Source organism: Plectrocnemia conspersa, unplaced genomic scaffold, assembly GCF_051122295.1.
Source record: "Plectrocnemia conspersa isolate PC_06_02 unplaced genomic scaffold, ASM5112229v1 ptg000004l, whole genome shotgun sequence".
NCBI classification, from domain to species: Eukaryota; Metazoa; Arthropoda; class Insecta; order Trichoptera; family Polycentropodidae; genus Plectrocnemia; species Plectrocnemia conspersa.
The window spans coordinates 2,367,142-2,391,099 of NW_028277168.1; the positions used below are offsets into that span (position 1 = coordinate 2,367,142).

Here is a 23,958-nt window from a genome sequence, read left to right on the forward strand (position 1 = left end):
CGCCGCGACGTATTTTATTGAACTTTTATGAGATAAAATGATAACGTCGATGTAACGCGCTCACCTGTGGGGTCGTATGTCAGCTGTACATTGGGCGCAGGCCCATGGTACGGAGCTCCGGGACGACCAAGGACCAGCGCAAGCGTCAACTGTCAAACGGGAACCAGAGACAACAAACTGAGCTGTCAGTCGCAGGTCCTGAGAGCCGGTTTAGCGGCCAGGTGTCAAATCAGCCCTGCAAAATAAATTTGTTAGTTGTTTAGCTTCAACGTTTATAATATGAATAATCAATAAGTATGACAAAAACTAATATTATTTTTTAGGTTAAAAGTAAATTATACACTAATATGTTTAATTAAAAAGTAAATAGGATATATAAATGGGATATTTGGAATACGTTCAGCATATGTATATTAGACACTTAATACAATAAATATAAATTCTATGCTAAGTGAGCGATAATTAAATACTTAAAAGAACTTGAAAAAGAGGAATATTTTATTTTTAATTTTACCCATTGCCTCCTTTTAATGTATACTGACTGTACATATCATATTATTATGTAAATATATCAAATAACAAGGTGCATTAATTCGATATTTTTTTGTAATACACTTATACATTTATTAAGATTAGAGCATACACCTAGCTTTTTTAATATTTCGATTTCATCAAGATTCATAGTATTTAATTAAATGACGTGCATTTTTCTGCCCCCAAATATTTTTTGTAGAATCTCAGAATTCATCATCACTGTTGTCGACTGTTTGATGCTTTGAATCAATGACTTCAAAAATGTTATTTACACAGTTTTCATTTCCATTGTAACATGCTAAATTGTCAAAAGTTCTAGATAATTAACAACTAAAGCTAATATAAAACCTCTTCATTATTTAAATTGATTGTCCCAATTAAACAGAATGGTGTCCCAAATAACCAAAGTAAATTACTATTAGTTGCCTTGTTTGGTTTCTGTTCCTTGGGATTTGGCCCAAATAACTGGCTGTCCCGATAAACCAGTGGTCCATTTAAGCGGAATCGACTGTATATAATATTTAATACAAGAGTATTTAGAAAAGCAGGTAAGTGTTGTATTATGGAAATGGTTTGAAACAAGTTCATATGCTTTAACTCTACATAATCTATTTAACTCAGAATTACATCAATTAAATTATTATTTTTTTCTATTGCAGTGCTGAGACACCTAGAAAAACTTTACAATGGTTATCAAGATAAATTTTAGAATTTCATTTATTGTATAACTTCACAGAAATTTTTGGCAATATATTGCGATAAAAATGTTTGTTATTTATTTTTTTACAACCAATATCAAGATCTGTAATCACTATAAATTTATTTTTATTTTTAATACTTTACGGTCGATTTACGCAGTGATATTCGCACCACTGTACAACTTTGATACTGTTGCCAACGAAAAAATGTCGATACATCGTTACAGGTTTTGATTCCAATTTCTCATGCATCATATCAAAAACAATGACATACTTCAGTGACTCCCAACCGGTGGTATGCGTAGGTCCAAGCATTAGCAGCAAACCTCATATTAGGGATTAATGAATACGTAAAAAAAGCAAGAACGTCATTTTTGGGGGGGAATGGTAGGGAGGAATTTTCCCATGTTTTATAAAAACAGTGAGTCCATACCATACATACATAAATATTAAATTTAAAAATTCATTAGTATTAAAATATATAATATGTATAAATAATAATATAATAAGTATCTGTATTGGAGGTGAGTGTGCGTTTTTCATTGTATTTGTTATAGTTAAAAGGAATATGTTTGTTTGTTACATTGTGCAAATATCAAAGAAAATGTCAAAGTTGCACGGTTGGGTACCGTGCGACTATCACCGCGTATATTGACCGTAAAGTTTTAAAAAATATTTAAATACATTTTTATTTTTATATATGATAAGTAGGATATATCCATAAAAAATCTGTAAATACTGCCTTGAAACGAACTTTTTTTACAGAAATTTTGAGCCTTTGAAGTTTTGGATATTGATTTTTTTTTAATTATTTTAATCATATTTTTGATTAGAGCACTAAATGAATACGTAAAGGTAAATACGCATATCGTGTGATTTTGTTATATGAAGTTGGAATAACGAAAAGCACAACTTTGTATACACGGACGCAATGCGTGGTTTCTGAAACACACAAATTTGTGCACACGGTATTCAATGTGTTAAGTTAAAATGTACAGAAGAGATCACTTATAAGTGTGTTTAACTCAAAATACTTGAAACAATAAAATAATTACTATTTACAATGACCTAATGTTCATTGTACATTGTGGGAAAATGTTGGGGTGTTTTCATATAACTATTTTTTGTAATAGCTGTTGCGTCACAGCGGGTTATAAAATCAACGACTCACTTATTTACTCAACGGTAATATAAAACATTCATTGTTTATTTTAGTTATTTTATAGAGAAGCACTGACTCAGTAAAAATTACAAAGTGGACATTGATCACTAGTTTAAAACAATTAGAGCCTATAACACAAAATATCCATATCTAGGCATTGGCCCTTTTTCTGCTAAGCTACCGAGTTACACACGTGTAGATATGTTTGTAAAAGACGCTTGGATTTGAACAGCTGTATCATATTTTTCTAAATAGAATTTATGAAATGTATTAAACCATTTTTTATAATGAAAAAAATTAATAAAAGATAAATTGCCGTTGACCTTGAACCGTATCGGATGTAATGGTCAAACGTTCGAAATAGCTGCGGGCCATAATTTATTTATAAAAAAAACTTGATGAATTTGTGTCAATTTGAAAGAAAAACAACATCACCTTGATAGGTATTTTAGAATACAGTACGCCGCTAAAAAAACGTAATTACTGTCATTGCGAAATGGTTAGTAATTATTGTAATATTTTTAATCTGAAAAACTAAGCGATAACATGAATAATTTGTATTTTTAGTTGCGCAATCGCGACACGTGCGGCGCTAGTTGCGCTTCTGAAAACGCCGCGCTAAAATACAAATCTCACATTCTAGGTACGCGAACTTTTGTGACACTGTTGCGTAATTTTCGCGTTTTAACTCGCGATTCGCACTCTTTAACCGTTACATTAAATCAGGGCCGTTTTCATTTCATAATAACACAACTTACTTGCTTCAATTGGCGATGACGACCGTCGGCACTGACGATCAGTCAGCGACTGACTAATCGCTCGAAAAAGTACTACACACGATACGCGCGATTTAATAGTGGATCAGTCCTAAAAGGATAAGATTCAAGGGTAGGCAAGTTTACCGAGGGAAATCCTCGGCCGAATGATTTGCGATGAGTTTTTCATTCCAACGTTATGCGTTTTTTATCAGTCTAAGATATAATTATTTATTGCACGATAACGTTAGTGAATGATCTGCGTTACACTGTACAAGGGCGTTTCGAAAAAAAAACATATTTTTTTTTATATATACTACTGACAGAAAATACATGAGGGAAGATATTTTTTTAAATATCTTTTTAAAGTACTTTTATTTCAAATTTAGTCAATCTTTTTTTAATTTTGTAGTAACAGATTATTTTTATTATAGGCAATTTACCATACCAGAGAAATAGTTTCAAGTTGTATTTCGTAGACTGAGTGCTGGTGGAGAACTTAGTCGTGATTTCCTGTCAAATACCTCCTGTCTCTGATTGTCTCTCGTCTCGAATCGTCTCGAAAATGTTGATCATCTCTCGTCTCGAATCGTTTGATCGTCTACCGATGTGAAAAAATGGCATATATTTAATACTATTGATTTGAGACAGCTCATGCAAATCACAGATGCGGATGTTGGTGGGCCAATTGCATCGATTGATTATTCAACTAACAAAATATGTTCACTTTCAAAGATCGTTAATTTAGATGACAATAGCAGTTATTTTACGCAGGATATATGCATTGTCTATCACGCATCCTTTACTCATAAAAAGGTAGTATAAATGAGTCTGAGTCATAAATTGAGCATAATATGAGTATATTGCCAAAAATATTATTGAGTTTTAACCAATAATCCCTGTCCCTTTTTTAACTACCTGCTCTGAATAAAGCTGTAAATTTAATGAATTTAAATCTACTGCTTGTTTTCATAATTGTGGCGGTTCTCGTAAAATTCTCCAGTAATAATTTTGGAGAAGTAACAAAGCGATGCGCGTATGAATGTGTGACATTTTGTTTACAAATTTTTGTCTGCACAGGAAACAAAAAAAACAAACGCATTTTTGCATCATATGCTAACTGGCAATACAAAATAACTGTTATATTATATTAAAAGATACGCTAAGTGCAATGGTACAACATTACTTAGAAACTTGTCATATTGTCGGTTAAGTGGGACATTGGTGAAATAATTAATGATAATAGGCACAGAAACAAACTGAACACTTGGATCGATTGAATCAAATATTAACAATATAAACACCTGTTATTATGAATTGTACTACGATATTTTTAAAACATGAATATCTTTTTAATAATATAAGGGGCAAAAAAAATCATAGTAAGAATATATTTATAAAAAAAGCATAAGCCGACCTCAAATATTGAATCTGAAATAAACTGCAATTGTTTGAGATGTACCTATATACTGATGTATTTCAGGTATATGTTTCTTTAGCCTTTTTATACATATTTTACAAGAAATAAAAGGAGCTAAAGAAAAATAAAATAGTTTAATTTCGTATTTCTGTTGCTTTCAGTAAAGTTAATACATATAGACATTTTAAATTCAAAATGATTGCTAAGATGTACCAAATTTAACAATCAAATTGAAAGGTGCTGCTTTTTTCTGGATTTCATGGTGTCATCTGTGTTGATTTGGCGTAAGCTTCACTGGATACGAGTTCAGGGTTAATTGCGTATTTCCAGGATCTCATGCGTATTTCCAAACCAAAATTTTGTCCACTCGTACATTTTCTGAAGTGACAGATATATAGCATAATACTAAACTAGTACATATTCGCCCCAGTACATATTGCAACTGCAGGGACATTTAGTGCTGTTGCTGCTGTGCCTTAAATTAATGTTTTCACTTGACTCAATTTCAATTTACTACTTGGATATAAATTATTGAATTTGTCGCACTTTTTAATCATGACAATATGTTTATTATTTCAATAGAATATATAAGGAAGAGAACAAACACTTTGAACTATAAAATTCCTGCCATTATCTCTTGAAATATCGTCACGTTGATCTGATATTCGCAAAAATTAACAGTTCACAATCTAAATATTGCTAGATTATATCTAATTCTAGTATTATAATGGAAAGTATCTAATAATTTATCAAACAATAAGAAAAACTAAGATAAAATTCCTTATGTCTTTATAACTCTCTAAGTCAAACTTATTTTATATAGAAAATATAAAATAAAAAATAATAATTTTTAAAATTATCATAGAAAACAGTTATTTTTAATGCAATAATTGTATTTTATTAAAGATACTTTTCAATAAACCGTTTTAGATCAATTAAAACATACATATAGAAGCAAGTTTAGCAATTAATAAAATAAACATTTTTTAACCTTGACCATAGATAGATAAGAATATTTATAATTATAAGTTGTGCATTTACTAAAATCGTGATTTGAGAAAACGTGTGGAAAATATTTATACAGTTGTTTTATAATAATAGGTGAAATAAAATGTAGTAGAAATAAACAATTTTTAATTAAATATTTAATTAAAAAATGTAGATTATTTAAGGAGCAGGATATTTTTTTATAAGTAATTCAAAACAGATCACACAATTACAACATATATCATATACTTTATTTCATATAAATAAATTCTATACACAAATTAGAACATATATTTTAAATTGTAACTAAAAGCACTAAATGGATGTTTTTTTTCGGTAAACAATTTAAAAACAAAATATAGACTTTGGTCATCCATTTTTATGTCAATTGGCAGTTTTGTGCACTATTCCCTATTACACTCACGCTAATAATTATTTACATTTTTACGTGACCAATGGGCAAACGATATTGAACCATTTATAATAATATCAATATTTTTTATACACAGTTCAATACAGTTTAGATTTAATTGAGTATAATTGGACTAACAATTAATTTAATTACTCTATAGATATTTTATCCGAATATAATATTTAATATTTAATGATTGTACACATTTTTCAATTTCAATTTATTTTTTAAAATTTTGTATATGTATATTTATTGTTGTTTTTTTTTAATATTTATTATTATATACATTAAAAAATTAATACTAATTACTTCTAAACGATCAACTATTAGTGTGTTTTGTATACAATAAAATTAATTTTGAGCTTATAACGTCTTCGATATAAACTATCGTTATAAATATGATTTACATATATCATATAAAACATACAAACATTAAGAAGATATTCGATTTCATTAAAATTGTATAGTTAACCGATTTATTTGTGAAAAAAAATTAGCACCGTCGCTTTTTTGTATAAAATAAAACAAAAAGTTCACCACAAGCTCATAGACATGAAAAAGTGTTTAGTTTTTCATAAGGCGATAGGTAGTTATTTTAGAGAGGTTTTTTTGTTATGTTAAACATTCGTTGTTTAAGAAATACAGTAAAAAACAGATCAAAGCCTTAAATTAAATTATTATATACAATAATACATTGTATAGTAAAAAATATTTTGAAAACCGTTGTTAAAGTCGATGCAATGGCTTCATAGAATTTTATTTGTGTAATAATAATAATAATCATAATCATAATAATATATTAAACTATTAAATATATTGCATTTGATCAACACAGTGAGCATTTTTTAGTATAATTTATTTTAAACCATCAATATAATTTCATCATCAACATATAATATAGTATATGCATATGTAGAGCCGTATTTAGGTAAGATTTTGGCACCCTAGGCAAATTCGTAATACAGTGCTTCTCAAAATGTTTCATTAAATCATATTTTTGTACTAAGTAAATATGTTTGTACTTAAAAATAAATAGTATTTTGATTAAAAAAGTGCTATAAATGAGACTGTTTTCATATTATTCTCATAGGACTAGTCTTACCAAGTTTTATATGCAAAGAAAACTGTTGAGTAATTTCAATTTGCGTCATCATTTTTGTGTACAGGAAAAATAATAATAAAACTGGCAATATCATATTTGTACAAGTTTTAGCACGTATTCATTTCCATTGAAGCATTTAAATACACAAATTAATAACTTTTAACTATATATAATTTTTTTATTAAATGCATTGAAATTATATAAACAAAGAGGTAATGGTATCATAAATATATTGGCTTTAATAAATATCAGATAATTAAAATTATAATATATGGGACGTATAAAACCAATACTAAATATTTTTATAGTGAAAGTCCTAAAAGACATGGATTTTATCACTGGACAAACCCCAAAAAAATTGATAAATATTTCCTATGAAATCTAAAAAAAATCAGTCTCCAACATAAAAAATATATTTAAAAACATGAATGTCTTAAATTAATATCAGATAACTCTTTTTAATGATAAATTTTAATGTTTTTAAAAATCATTAGACATATAGGTTTTGTTCTTAATATTAACTGATAAAATTCAGAAGAAAAATACTGCTGAATTTTTAATAAATGATCAATAATAATAATAGAGTTCTATCAACAAAAAATAAATTATATATGATGTATATCATGTTAATAAGTAATGAGAAAAAATAATATTTGCAAAGTGTTCCTCTGTTCCTATGCACTGTTTTTTACTACACGATGTTTCGCTAAAACAAATTTGGTATCATTTTGTGGAACGCGAAAAAAATCTAGCAAAATATTATATTTTTGCGATGCGTTTATTTTGTATAATAGTATGTGTTTTTTTAGTACTATAATAGATCCACTTTTTAAAAAAAAAAAAAAATTTTATACAAAGTTTTATAGAATAGTTTGTGTAACTTCAGTCTAAGATGTTGTTTTGATTTTTTTAAAACGGTTGGTATATAATAAAAATTAAAATTGTAACATGACAAGTGCTACTCAAGCTTAATGATGCTAAATAATATTTTTGCCGAAACATTGAATTACATAAAAAAAATCTTTTTTTTTTAAAATACGCTAAAACATTTTTTTTAAATACACTAAAAATAAATATATTTTTTTTTATTATTAAGCTAAGATTCTCATGCCACATAGTGAATGACAGCTTGAAAAAATTATTACCGCTCAGGATACGTATCAAAACTTAAGATTAAGATTAAAAATTAAACTTGAACCGAAAAGTTTATTTGAGTTTAAAGTATACACTTATTAAAGTCGAATTATAAATTATTACTTTATTTATGAATTAATGAAGAACATATAAATAATGTGGAATTTTCTGTAAAGCACATGTTAATGACTTCGATGTATACTTATATTTGCCTAAGTTACCTACAATTACGGCTCTGTACATATTAATAAATCATATATACACTTTTTATCACAACTCTATTATTTTATATAGATATTTATTATAAGTATTTTCAAAATACCTTTCGGGCAATCAGGTCTGCCACTTCTGAACACATTAGCACTGATGACGACGTGGAGGAGAAAAAAACTTACAGGTACTCGACAATGTCGCACTTGATGGATATGTTGGGACAACTCAAGCCATAAGCCATGTCCAGACCATGAGGTTGACTCCTGTGCCTCTCGGACAGAAGCTTCTGGAATATTGGCAATATGGCACATTCGAATAGCTCAGATTCTGAGCTAGCAGCGTGTATCCTTCTTTCCCTTTGGCCATCGTGTCCTGCAGAATGACCATGACCGTGAGTACGGGAATGGCCACGGGACGTTCCCCTCTCATGGCCGTGACCTGATGAACCTGTTATAGTATAGATTAAGTTATTAAAGCTTTTAAAAATAAATTTTCGACCAACTCACTTCTTCTGCTCTGTCTGGCCGCAGATTGAACGTCTGGTGTTGATAGATGGTGCGGTAGACCTCTGCGGCTCTGGGAGCCAGGTGTGGATACTCTCTTCACCTGTCCTTGATTGGGATCCTTCCGCGTTCCTTGTGTGAACAACTGCAGCTGTTGCTTATATGCTGCAGTCTGTAACAAATTAAAAACAACAGCAATAAGATCAGCTTGAGCTTTATGTTTGAAATATATTATACATTATTCAGTAACATAAAAAGTATTGCAATAATAGGAGTTAATAGAGAAACAAATTATTTTATTCTTATTATTTTTTATCATTAAAAACATATTTAAAAATAATGAAAAACTTCACCAGATGACGGCAACGTGTTTTAAAAATTAATAAAAAAATAATTTATTATTTTTTTTGTAAAAGGTTGAGGATCCCTACATTATAATAAAAATAAATGATAAATGTGCTGTTCCATAAACTAAAAAACACAGCACAGGGTTTGTTTGGGAAACATGGCACACATGTTGTGCCATCGGCCTGTATAGTGTTTGAAGAGCTGCTAGTTTTACATAAGAATAATGATAAAATTATGTATAGATAAAGGTTATAAAGAACACTTGACATATTTTTGCAGAATAATATATGTATTTTATACCTAATAAAACCTTCTTTGGACCCTGATTGTCTCAAGAAACTCACAGTTTTAACTGTTCCTTTGTCTCTAGATTGTAGAAGTGGATCTATGTTTCATCAATGGTTATATATCGATGCAGAAATTAATTAAGTTTGCGGCAGAAGAGCGCCAAACTAGCCATTGAATCGACCACACAATTGCGTTTATTATGCACTGTGAGGAAACGCGAATTTGTCGTGCAAAATTGAAACCACTGTGTCATGTAATATGCCTGTGGCCTCAACAAGCTCGCGCACTTTGACTCGTCGATCACTCAGGACCATATCGTGAATTTCGTCGATCGTTTCTGGCGTAGTCACCGTAAGTAGACGTCCCGAAAGATCACTTGTGGATGTACGACCATGTTTAAACTCATTCACTTTATTTAAAATAGTTTTAAATGAAAAAGTTGAATATTTTTTTACTAAAATCACTTTGGTCCATTATCTCAATATTCAAAATTCGTGTTGAGACGAATACGTCATATATTTTCAAGCACTATTGTTTTGATATGAAAACTCTTACAAAGAAACAGATTTTGGCGGTGAATATGTGAGAACAACCGATATTTAAAATGTGTTAGAGCCTTAAAATAATTATGTATTATGCGTCTTGAAAAATTTGAAGAAATAAGCTGGCCACACACGGGCGGATCTGCCCGTCGGATTTGTCCGAAATGGATGTCCGACGGACAAATCCGCCAGTATGTGGGGTTAAAACTCTCGGACAGATCCGTCTGTTGTCTGTCCGTTGTCCGTGCTCAAAACGAACGGATTGGACACGGACAAGCAGATCTGAGCAAAGATCGCGCTCGCGTAAACGACCGCTTACTGTGTTTTTTGTTAAAATTGGTTCCTTAAATAATTTTATGACCCGGGCCTTTATTAATTTGCGACAAAGTTGCCGCCAACGTCTAAATTTTTTCAAAGTTTTATTACTTTATGACCCATTTATATAACATCACTATACAATAGAAAAATAATATAAATATAAGATGCACTTTGAGACTCTAGATACGTAAATATTACATACATACATTAAAACATAATAAAAAATATAATTTTAATTATACTAAAATTAAAGTTATGATCATTATTGAAAATGCATGAAGAGATCAAGGTATATATATGTATGTATATATTATTATTATTAATAAATGTCATTTCAATTTATAATTTACTTTAAACATTATATAAATTTAACTTTTCTTCTACAATATCAACTAAGCTCAGTCAGACAGATCCGAACTCGTACATTTTGCGTCTGTGGCCAAGTCCGGACAAATATGTCAGATGTCCGACGGGCAGATCCGTACGTGTGTGCTTAGCTATAGTATTAATTCTGAAGACACTAAACACTGATTTTTTTATATTTTTAATATAAGCCAATAAAATAGCAAAAAAATATTTTTAATATAGCCATTAAAATAGCAAAAAAAAAATTCAAAAAAAAAATTGTTATAAGAAAAAAAAACTTAATTCTAAGTTATATTTTTAATGAGAGATAAATCTAGAAATCATTTAGTTTAATAACAATTCAATTTTATGTTTAACGCAGGTTAATCATCAAAGGTTTGTCATATCCATTATTTTAGATACATACTTTTGCGTATATATGTATTTACATAACTCGTTTTTTTTTGTATTTACAAAACAAACCTTAACTACTCTGCCACTTCCGTACTATCATGTTATAGCTATTGTTTATCAAAATTGACCTTTTTAATGTTGATGCTACTATTTTGTAATAGTCCAATTGAATATTCTTATCTATGTTTTGAAGTCTGCATTCTATTACTTAACCTACCACAATATGTTTTTACTGATCCTATTCATTCATTAAAAAAATGACATTCGTCTCACCTGTTGCTTATTGACTGGTTCACCTTCAACGTGATTGCTTCCTTCGGTTCGTTTCTTGGGCTCAGGAGGAACTTGAGCCACAACTTCCGGAACCAGGGAATGGGTATTAGCTGTATCTTGACCGCTTCCTATAACCACACATTGAAATAAGCAATACTTTAAAAAATACTTCAAGCACACAAATCGACTACCAAAATCGCGAATACTGGCGTTAGAAGATCTCCTTTCTGGAGTACCCCTTTGAGAACCGTGTGCCGATCCTGGCACAGACGAATCTCCAGATTGCCGAGAGCCTTGATGAACTTGCTGATCCCTGCGATTTTTAAGCAATATGTTTGTTATAATGTATGACGTTATGCAAATTAGTAGAATACCTTGTATATGTCGGGGTCGGCGGAGTTCCGTGACTGTGATGTCTTTGACTCTTTTCGGAAACGCTCCTCTGAATCGGAGAGTGATGATGACCTAGAAATATTTGATTCAACTAAGTTCAACGAATTCAAACCTTGGCAATCAAAATCATACTTGGTTGCTTGGGCGGACAATTATACGCAAACGTGCTAGTGTCCCATAAATCACTCTGTGCTACAATGTAATTGCTTCGACGTTTTTCAGAATCTCTCCTTTGCTCTATAAATAGAAATATAAATACAATCAGTAAGATGTTTTAGGTGTGACATAAATAAAATACGCTTACTCAAGCGTCTCCTTTCAGCTGTAGACATGTCATAATCTCCATCTAAAATGTCATCCATTTCATCATCATGTGTAATCATGGATGAGTCAAAAGTCATCTGTTTTTTAAGCACGTGTAATTGCTGCTGTTGTTCTGATAATGGTCTCTTCTCAACCTTCTTTTCAAGTTCTTCAGATTGCTCCACTGGCATGGTTTGCATCAGATCTGTTATTATAGCCGATTGTCCAATGCTGCTCATACGCCTATGAGATTTGGCAGATCCTCCCTTGGGCGTTGTGGCTATCTTAGGTTCTGGGGCTTGTTCTGATTCAGTTCTATGATACGGAGGTGGTTGTATTGTGACTTGCTTAGGCTGTGGAATGTCCTGACTCTAAAATATTATTGAAAAATTTATTTATTTAACTATAAAAATATATTTTAAGGACTTACTACTTCTGGTCTCCATCCATATGGCGATTTTGCCAATTGATCTTTCTCTAGAACAGGTCTTGCACCATTGCTAGACAATACTTCTGCGTGACCCTTGAATGTATTGTTAGCTTCTACTTGACTTCTATTATTCGGAACAGAATCTCCGAAGCCTCTTGAGCTTAGTATTTCGGTATGAGGTTTGTAAGTACTGCTGGGAGACGAATCTGTGTGGTTTTTAAAAGATACGTTTTTGGTAGCTCCTGGTTCTTTTTTGGGCGGCAGTTGTTCAGTCGGAGGTAGATCGCCTTGAGATGATTGAGATGCAGAAACTATCGATACTTCTTTAGTTCTATAAACAAATAATTTATTAAGATTTTTAATATAAATATTAAATAATATTATATCATAAGTAATATAAACAAAACGAGTAGAATATAAAGTCATAAATTAAAAATAGAAAACATATCAACAATGTAGACATATGGAAGTCAAAGTATTAAGAATAGCGAAAAAAATGGTGTGTTTTAAAAATATGATAGCTATCCTTACTGATATTACCACAGACTTTTAATATAAGAGGGCTGATCTAAGTATTTTCAAGCCGTCGCAGTGGGAACGCTCGGTAACGAGCGTTCCCACTGCGACGACGACGACACGATTTTATTGCTTTTGACGTGGATTTTTGACTTCTGAGAAGTGATAATTGATTTTTGCGCTCTCCTATTGGGCAAAATTCGGTTTATATGCTCCTAATTTAATTTGTAATATTATTATAAGAGTCAGGGTGTGAACGTCAGATTACCGATCAATCGCTACGACGGCGAAGACACAATTTTATTGCTTTTCGCGTGAATTTTTGACTTCTGAGAAGTAATAATTGTTTTTGCGCTCTCTTATTGGGCAAAATTCGGTTTAAATTCACTTTATTCGATTCTCACTCGTAATATTGTTATAAAATACTTGATAATCGAGCGTTTTCACCGCGATGGCATAATTTTATTGCTTTTGACCTGGACTAGAAATTCACTATATGGCAACACTGAGCAGCAAATAAAACACGACTAATTATCAAGTAAATATTATGAGTAGATATTTTTAATAATTTTAGTGCCTAAATAAAATATGATTTCAGAAAATAATAATTTATACAAATATATAAAATGCCATTTTTGTCATGAGGCTTGTAATGACCCTGATATATCAACATGTCACCCATGTAGAACATTATGTACACGTGTAACGCATTAATTATGTCAATATGTTTTAAATGAATTACGAATCAATCAGTCACTGGACCTATAGGATCATACAGTCGTATTACTCACGGAGCATCTTTATAGAAAAGCGTCCATCTGAGTCAAAACGCTAAAATATTTTACACTAAAAATAGTAATAGAAATAATAATATAAAATATTAAGAAGTAGTTTTAATTAAAAAAATTTTTTTTGAACATTGTAATTACATCTCAAAAAAAAATAATAGAATAATAGGTATATAATCCAGAATGCAAAATATGTTTAATATAAACACAAAACAAATATTGTGCGACAATTTTAGATATGTTTAATAAATTAGATAAAATAATGTTGCAAAAATTACAAAATAGAGTTTTAAATAAAAATAGATTTACTAATTGTAAAAGTTTGATTGATCGATTGGAATGGTTGGATGTTCAAGAAATATTGAATATGCATATTTTAGTGATTAAATATAAATTAAAAAATAATATGTTAGAAGAGTACTTTAAGAAGTATTTAATAATAAATATTATTATTAGAAATAGAAACAGTCCAAGAATAGTAAGGTGTAAGAAAACGAGTACGGCCAGGGGAATAATGTATGGAGGTGTGAATTTGTATAAAATTCCTAGAACAATTCGCAAAAATAAAAATGTTGCGTGCATTAAAAAATAAATTATAATATTAAATATGATTGATAGATTGGAATGGTAAAATATATTTCAAGGAACATTGTTTTTACATATTAAAAAAATAATTAGAAAAATTGGTATATTATCAAGAATTAAAAATATGTGAAGTTTTTATAAACACAAAAAAATTACAATAGTATTATATCGCCCCACTTTAATTATTGTGCAATAATATTAGATATGTTTTATAAATTAGATAAAATGATGTTGTAAAATTACAAAATAGGGCAATGAGTATAGTTTTAAATAAATCCAGATTTACTAATTTCACTATAAGAAAAATGTTTTAATATTTATATATAAGCTACCAGAGTATTTTAATATGTATTTAATAAGAAATAAAGATGCAATTTAAGGATAGTTAGGTGTAAGAAAATGAGTACGGCCAGGGGAATTATTTACGGAGGTGTGAATTTGTATAATAATATTCCTAGGATAATACGCAAAAACACATTGTACATTAAGAAATAAATTATAATAATATTTTTTTTATGTTTAGTGTAAAAATTAGCTAAATAAATTAATAAAATAAAATAAATATAAGATGTACAATATAAGCAAAAATACCTTTCTCCAGACATTTGTTGCATGTAATAAAAATCATCAGCGCCTTGAGATGCACTCAAACTACACAACGATGTAATTTCAGAAGTGTCTGAAAACATAGAAAAACTTTAGAAAAAATCTTTGATTGGGTGAGTTGATTAATACCAAACATCAACCTAGGCAATTACCCATTTGACTGGGATTATCTTTGGAGCTGATTACAGGTACTCCTAACTTTTGAGTCTGAACTATCGGTCCTTTAACAGGCGCTGGTGGTGCATCAGGTCCCAGTTTTCCAATGAGTAGCTAAGTGTTTGTATTCGATTATTTTTTACAGGATTTAATTAAAGCACTTCGATACATACTTGCAGTTCAGCATCTTTTGCTTGTAACGCCTTTTTATATCTAGAATTAGTGGCTCTTTGTTCTCTTAGTCGTCTTTCTAACTCTCCAGGTGGTGGAGAATGAGATCCGCTGGTGCTATGTCCACCTCCAACGGTTCTTAAAGTTGCTCGTAGTCGTTTGTCGGCACAAGAACTTCCTTTTTTGCTTCTACGTAGCTCAACTAACTATATTCATAATAAAAATTAGTGCATGTTAAATATATATAGTATAAGCTATGATTTAAATACCTTCGGAACAAACACCAAGCATAGAGTAGCAGTAGTACAGAATATAATGAAGACTGAGATCAAGATGAAGACTGCATCCTTATGATCTGCTAGTACAAGGGCTATAGGAGCTCCCATGACACACATTATAACTACATTATAGACTGACAATCCGACGTGCTTAGAATCGTTCAAAGCTGGAATTGAGACGTTTCTAGTCTCCCAAGCCAAAAATGCACCAAAAATCTATTTTAAAAGCACAAGAAAACATTAAGGAAGGAATTAATGGGAGATTTTATATAAAAATTGCATACCATCAATAGTCCTTTATAAGCATAAATAACACCAACGAAGATGGTCATTCTTTCTGATTGGCAATACTCATTCTCTCTGATGATGATGATATCTTCACTCGAAGGGTGTGGCTGTTATTATGTATTAAAATTAGTTATAGAAGATTTTATGTATGTAATATTTGCCTTACGTAAGGATCCATCTGTTTAGTTTCTCTATAGAAAGGATCAGATATTTGCCACGTAGTCATGATTGCTAGATCGATTGCTAATAGAACTCCAACTACCATGAAGAGTTGATAATCTTTAATGACCTAAGATTGAATTAATATAATTTAATTATCGATTGATTAATATATTATTCTAAATAACGGTCCTACTTTTTTGTTTAATTTCACATCAGTGAATATGGAATGGACTCTCCATGTCTTAGAAAACATAGCACCAAACGCTAAACTGAATCCTGCCATCAACAACCAAGCTCTTGCTGTACATATGTAAGGGAATGCGCCTAAAAAACATATAATGATATTATTAGAAGGGAAAAAATCATAGTCATCGTATAAAAACTGGTTTGATGCAATTTTTTGCGCAAATCATAACTAGTTACTTTCTATTTTACTCACCAATGCTGCTCAATCCGCTATCCAAGCCCAGAAATATTACACTCAAGTAAGTCAACATGCAACCGATTATGATCAGATTATTCAAGTGCGGAGAAGACATCTTTATGTATCTAAAAGAAGCAAGATTCGTTATGACCTATAATCACAAGAAGTCTAGTATTAAAGTTGAATAAACCTTTCGTTTCTATAAGTGATGTTGATGACCAAAAAGAAGATAGCCAAAATTAGTCCCACAACTGAACAACTGGCCAAAACTGCATATATGGTTATGTTCACTTGACTGTGCTCGATTAGATGCAGTGTACGATCTTTTGGAGGGTATCTATAATATTTTTTTTATAAATTATGGTTATTTAAAGAAATATAAAGTATATTTACTACAACGACCAGATTGCGTGTTAATGTACAATGCTTGAGTAGCCAATACAATAATGAGGGCCTTGACCCAAAACATGTTCCGTTAATCTACTTCCTTGTGTTTATATAAATTACGTATTAGATTTAAAGTAGGATCAATATTTATGAATCTGCCGGAGCTGTTTTAAGTATATAATATGGTTAATCGTTTATAATATATTACATATCTATTTAAGAAGAGATAAAACAATAATGGTTTGTGTATCCATGGTAACATTTTTTAATAAATTAATTATTATAAACAACTTAAATTAAGGCTATTATTATAAAATGTTATATGATAAGCAGATATGAAATCTCCTAATAGTTAGCTTGAAAATTATTGATAAAAAAAAGTATTTATATTTTACATATACTTACTTTCCGCTCCATTTGAGTGGTTCTCCCATTGAAAAATCTAGGCGACTCAGTTCCGAGCAATACTCTCCAACTTTTACTTCCTCCTCACTCTGAAACTGCTTAATTAATATTGAAGCTCTCCTTTCGTTGTCATAAAAACGTACGGGTCCCTGAAAAAAACATGTTTTAAAATAGCAATTTATAAAACTTCAATACCGCTGACAACTTACAGTTACTCCTTCAAAGCTAATATTCCTCAAAGCCTCCAAGAACAACTTTTCCCACAATGGATCACGATACTTGAAGTCGGTTACAGTTTTGTTTTTTCTAATGTGCTTGATTTTTTGCGCGACGTGTTGAATGGCTAAAGCCACTGCCCAAATTCCTAAAATATTAATGGGTTAAATAAATTTGGAAATATATATATTTTTTTATATTTTAAAATAATAAAACAATACCATCGTATGTGTATCCGTGGAATCTTGAATATTCAATTCCTCTCCTGCTGTCATACTCAACTTTGTACTCAGATGCTGTCTAATAATAATAATATGAATTAAATATTTTTATTGATTGATTATTTTTATATTTAGCTAGAAGCTATGAGACTTACAATTCCAGATATGGTTATATCTCCAGTCGTTGATAGAGGTAATAGGTCTATAAAATAATTATTGCTTGGTTTATGTCTGTTTTTTTTATGTAGCTAGTTTATTTTAAGATTGATTACCTGTCAAAATGGCAGAATCTAGAGATGTTGCTATGTCAGAGTCGTTACACCCAGGTCTCCATTCTTCGTGTTTAGTCCACCATTGGTCGCTGTATGTTCCCATAATCAACCATTGATAAGCCCTGCCATACATATCTAACCTAAAATTTAAAAAAAATATGATTTATTGACTCAAACTATTGTGATAGCAATACACTTTTAATTTTATTTTTATATTTTTACAATCAATAGATATATTTGCATCATTGATGAGTGTTCTTATACAAAAATAAATGTTTTTTTGTTATAAATATTTTTTTTAATAATAAAGTTTTTTATAATAACTGAAACTTCGCCATCATCTGCATTGCATCTATACATTTAATATTATTTTAAATGTTCTAAAATACGCTTTAATATTATTTAATTGATTAAAAAAATCCAGAGCATCAGGAAATTAAGAAACGTCTCATATGGTCATCATCTGGTTAAAGTATACGTTGTCTAAGATGTTTGTTTGCCTTTGTTTTGAAATCTTTGTTACGTTATATACCATGGTTATTTATAAAATATCTGATTCTACAATATTTTTAATAAATTTAAGTTCAATGGTAAATAATTTACTTATTTATTAATTACGTTGATATCAACGATTGTAATGCGCAATTTAATTATTAGTCATATTAAACGCGTTGTCTGTGTTTGAAAGCTGAATATTTACGACACATTTTATCACGCTTGGAAATTGACGGAACGAAGAATTTTCATTACATTTTTCAGTAATTTTATAAATAGTACAAACGTTTTTAAAAGGGCTGTGAGCACATCAAAGATGAAAAGAAATATGAGCGGCTTAGAAAATGGACCGAAATTAAAATTATAAAAAATAAGGACATTGCGCTAAGTAAGCATCGAATCATATGGCTAAGTAAATTAATTTTGGCAGACATGTTTGGTATGAAATTTTTTTATTTTTTTATAAAAACAGCATCGTAAAAAAGTTACTAGCAAATATTTAAAGATGTCATAACAGGCCATGGGTTTATTATTAAAATATTGAGATAAAAATGTATAATAATATCAATAGAAGCATTCTGAAAAGCCCAGACCAAAAAGGCACGTCAAGTGCGGTCGAATATTGAGGTTCTTCTAATTATTGTCTTTGTTTGTAAGATTATTGTCAGCTAAGAGTATTATATTGTAGTTTTATCAAAATTTTTTGACATACTTATGGACAAAAACGACAACGTTGTGATGCCGGAACAAAGGTGTTTCAAGAAAAGCGCCACGTAGAGCCGAGAATCACACCGTTTTTAATTAATATTTTACATAGTCGAATACTCAATTTATAATCGTGTTTAACTTTTTAGGTAAGAAGTATCATTAAAAAAACAAATACACGACAAAAACAGAATATAAGGTTATAGTATTACAGTGGACAGACAAATCTGTGTCTTTTCACACCACACACGATCTGATTTGTCTGCCAGACATCCGTTACGGACAGTCAGATATTGAAAAAATAGAAGTTAGCTTTACATCAAAAGAAAATCCATATTATGCAATAAAATAAATATAGCTCAACAAAATATTGTTCAATATAATAAACGTAGCCTTGTTTATTGTTGCACAATTTACAGAACATCATACCTCGTATAAAAAAAATAATAATTAAATTTTATAAATGTATTGTCTATTGATTAAATTAAATTCAGACTAAAGCATAAATTTTCGATATATACTCAACTTAAAAATATATTTTGAAATTGTCAGGACCACCCGTTATCGTTGCAACATTTTTTTTATAAATGACCAGCTAAAAATATACAATTCATTTATTTTTGTCGCTTCAATTATGTATGAAAAAAAATTCTCGCCCTAGTAAATCGAAAGATTGCGTATAAACGGTATCTATTAACAGTTTCAAAAGCATAAAATATTGATCTTACAACCATTAAAGGGCATTAAAAAATTATTAAGCAACATTTTTACATTCAATAGAATGACATTTTTTAGATAGAGTCCAATAAGATGCTTCCACCCCGAATCATTGAAATTGGCCAGTCGTTTAAAAAGTGAAAATGCGTTTGATTTTCCTCAATTCCGAAATATATATAAGTCAAAACATATCACTTCACTTTCAACTTGGAATAAACGAGCGTTTAATCAAACTCTCAGCAAGCTATGACAAAGCGATTGAGATTATTATTAGGAGTACGATGAAGCAGCCCCTTTTACATCATCCGTCAACCATGTTACATGATGCGGTAACATTACTAGCACTTCGCTTCCGACTTGGAATAAGTAAGAATTTAACCGAACTCGCAGCAAGCAGAGTCACACCGAATTAACCGCTCATTATATCGCACTATGCGCTCATAATTTTACACATCAAAATCTTAATTGTATTAAAAATACAATATTTTTCACCGCACTGTTCAATTATATTAACAAGCACATTTAAAATCAATACAAATTAATTTACTTTGAAATTATTTTAAACCCAATTTGATAGAATAGTGCATTTAAGCTAAACGCCATTTTTAACTCAAAATTGCTGATAATATACTGTCAATTATTTTTTGACCATTTTAAGCAAAATATCTACAAATTTAAGACTTAAATTAATAGCATACTAAAAGGTGGTATGTTTTTTTATTTAGATAATGTATGTCTATAAAATCATAAAATGATGAAAAAACTCACTTATATGCTTCGCAAAAAATCTGAACTGCCCACGATTCGTTAAAGTTTCCCAAAATAATTCTTAGATCCTTTTCTTTGAGTTTCTCCAGAGCAGTTCGCACTTCAGTCGCAAAACTCTGAGTTTCAACAACGTGAAAACCATGATGGTCTAAATCTGCTACCAAACGATTGTGCGCCTAAAATATTATAAAATAATCAGGCAAATATTATATTATAAAATATGTTTTATTAAAAAAATCTTACCAATGAGTATCTTGGTTCGTTCTGATAAATGGTTCCAACCCAAGTCCAGTTAAACTGTCTGAGCAAAGCTAGTCTTGGAAGGTTGAAAGCATTCTCTGATGGGACGATGCGGAAGAAGTTAGGAAATGAGTCTTTGGTGAACATGGGATGAGTATCAGCATAGGACAACTGAAATTTATATTTCATTAGAGCTTCAAAGATAAGAAAATATAATGTAACTCACTCACCTGAGTCAGATGCCAATGTTTGGAAGCCTTTGCAATTGGATCAGTCACGTGGGTACAAGCAGCTCCGAACAGCATCAATTTATGAGGACCAGAGTGCATCATATCAAAGAATGATTTGACACCAACAGCAGCATTACACTGAAAACATATTATTATTTTAGATGTATTTAAAAAAAATATTAGACTGTCTTTACCTCTGTATCATTCCACCACATATGAAGACGATAATTCCTCAATACACTGTTGTGCTCATTGACATGATCTAAAGCCAGTTTAACACTTGGCATGACACCACGACCTATTTATGTTAAATTTTAATTAATGGGAGACCCATAAAATATCTATATATAAAAATAAAAATAGAATAAATACGAAATACATTGATGTTGTTTTAAGAACAGCAATTATAATATGCCTAATGATTTTTATATTTTATAAATATAAATAAAAAAATACTAACCTAAACTAGATTGTTCTATACCCCTGCCAAAGGGGAAGAATCCGGCTATGTAAACGTCCTGTCTCTTTTTATCTTCCAAATTTGGTTTTTGTCCATGGCAAACATTTTCAGCCAACATGGAGCACAAAATCAAAAAATAATACATCTTGCGAAAATCAGACGCCATTATTGAGTTTTTAAATTATTTTTAAGATCATGATATTCGCAAATCCATATTGTGAGCTCTGTAAAAAAAAACATTGATTATTAGCCTATGACATATGACCTTTGACACAAGAGATGCTTAAAAATACAAATAGAACAGATTACAATTTTAATCACAAGCACAACAAAGTAACTCAATTTTTTTTTATAAATTTAATAATGACTTATAATTAGGATTCAATTTATTTATAAATACTATCAATCACGAACGTAATACGTGATTATTACACGTATTTTATCCGATGTGATATTGTTATTAACTCATTTTCACGGCAAACACTTATTATGGGAATATAAACGACGTAAGGGGAAAAAAATAAATAATAATTATTGAAATGATTCACTCGACATAAAAAGATGACTTGATAATGGTAATTAAACCGAATAACTTTATAATTACCTTAAACAACTCTTATGCTCCTTCCATGTTAGCTTTTGCTGAAAATTCCTGCTCGGAGTAAAGCTTCAGGCACTTCGACTTCAATTCATATCTTCAAACATAATGAAAAATGTATCCTGTTGGTTGAGTCATAAGCCTTATTTTGGTTTGAAACTGTAGGATAACATATTACCTTTTACTTGTAATAAAATAGCTTAGTAAAGTTGCGCTGAAAAGGTAGCAAAATTTATAAAAGGTACCCAAACGTATGCAAACGTTTGACGCTTACTGCCTTTTAGAATGAAAAGCTGGCGCTTACGAGAAGGCAATATACGTTATAATATTCAACAAAAAACATTGCGCAATAATATTAACAACAATGTTTTCAATAATAAAAAAAAAATTGATTATGTTAATTTACTACAAATTTATTCATAAATTACATAATTGTATTTTTCATCAAATTAATCCGTTTTTTTATAATATTCTATTAAACATTAATCTTTACTATTTATATATGTACATTCAGTTATTACCGAACTTTAAATTAACACTTATTTTTTTATATGTATTTTTTCTCGTCGTAGTCTCCAAATTGTATTTTAAATCAAGTTAAACTCTTGTAGATTATGTGTGATTGCTCAGCTGGACCAGATTGGACGATAGAAGTAAAAGCGGCTTCATTTTTCGAGCTTCTCTCTTGCTTGAAAACTAACTAGTAGTTCGAGTTTCTGAGAAATTTAGAATAGAGAAAGAAGAAAAGTAGAGGAGTCTTTGATCAATCTAGATGATCTGAGATAAGACTGGAATATTTGTATTTATCAAAAAATATCTAATTTGCCTCCATTGAAGCAGGTGTATGACATTCGAGATTGTATAAGTTTGCAACATGGAAATTGTACCTGTTCGCTCAGAGATGATATTTTGACAACCTGATTTTTAGTTGTCTTCAAAATGCACATTCTTTGCTTGCGAAAAAGAATTGCAAAGTTGGTGCTCTATTGAGTTGAGCTTTTGTAGATTTTATGATCAAAAATAATTTTTATTAATATTATTGAGTATTATTTTTTACTATTTTATGTATGTTTTTGGTATTATTAAGGTGACAAGAACTGACTTTTTAATTAGCTACTCCCCTGGGATGTAAATAAAAATTAAAAAAATAGCCTGAGGTCTGTAATAATAAAATAAGATTGAGAGTGCTGATGTATTAGATAATAGATATTAACATAAATATATTTTAAATTTTACTCTTTACCAAGAATGTGTTTTGCACAAAAATAAAAGCAGTTATAATACTGTTGGAACCAACAATAAAAAAACAAACTGCATATTATTTTTATTAAAAATAAATTCGCATAGCAACAACGAATTTATTTTTATAGTCACTTGATACATTTTTTAAATTGTACGTAATTAATATTTTACACCTGTTGCTCATTAATTAGTAATTGGCACTAATACACGTGTATCGTATTAAATATTTAGTACAAATATGGAGCGATTAAAATAAAAATAATGGTCATTAACCAGTCGTTAGAACAACATACCGTGTATTATTTTCGGAGAGCTCGTCTGTCATCTTCGCAGCTTTGTTTCAACACAAGATGCTGTATGTATTATAAATGCAATGTAATGTTCGATAGATAGACATTTATTATTTATCAGTTTGAAACAATTTTATGAAGATTTTTATGGTAATATATAAATG

The 23,958-nt window shown here is 30.0% G+C and overlaps 2 protein-coding genes across 4 annotated transcripts in view; both read right to left on the reverse strand.

The window, feature by feature from the left end:
- LOC148235614 (polyamine-transporting ATPase 13A3-like) overlaps positions 1-3,203 on the reverse strand; it is a 34,198-nt gene extending 30,995 nt beyond the window's left edge. For all 3 annotated transcript variants that reach the window (XM_088184021.1, XM_088184024.1, XM_088184025.1), the window contains exons 1-2: positions 3,153-3,203; positions 65-235 (exon numbers count right to left, since the gene is read on the reverse strand). The gene's annotated coding sequence lies outside the window, so the exon portion shown is untranslated. The remainder of the gene's footprint in view (positions 1-64; positions 236-3,152) is intronic.
- Positions 3,204-8,092: 4,889 nt separating this feature from the next.
- GABA-B-R2 (gamma-aminobutyric acid type B receptor subunit 2) lies at positions 8,093-22,369 on the reverse strand. Its single transcript, XM_088184049.1, has 28 exons — positions 22,269-22,369; positions 21,665-21,888; positions 21,399-21,502; positions 21,205-21,342; positions 20,978-21,145; positions 20,735-20,910; positions 18,050-18,189; positions 17,933-17,979; positions 17,778-17,856; positions 17,550-17,704; positions 17,341-17,489; positions 16,739-16,885; positions 16,564-16,673; positions 16,318-16,448; positions 16,129-16,251; positions 15,959-16,069; positions 15,666-15,890; positions 15,399-15,602; positions 15,222-15,339; positions 15,055-15,142; positions 12,575-12,905; positions 12,146-12,515; positions 11,974-12,078; positions 11,823-11,913; positions 11,640-11,761; positions 11,449-11,576; positions 8,924-9,092; positions 8,093-8,864 (listed from the first exon to the last, which is right to left on the reverse strand). The coding sequence occupies exons 2-28, from the start codon at positions 21,828-21,830 to the stop codon at positions 8,596-8,598; spliced, it is 4,164 nt and encodes a 1,387-aa protein (XP_088040175.1). The 5' UTR covers positions 21,831-21,888; positions 22,269-22,369; the 3' UTR covers positions 8,093-8,595.
- Positions 22,370-23,958: the final 1,589 nt, after the last annotated feature.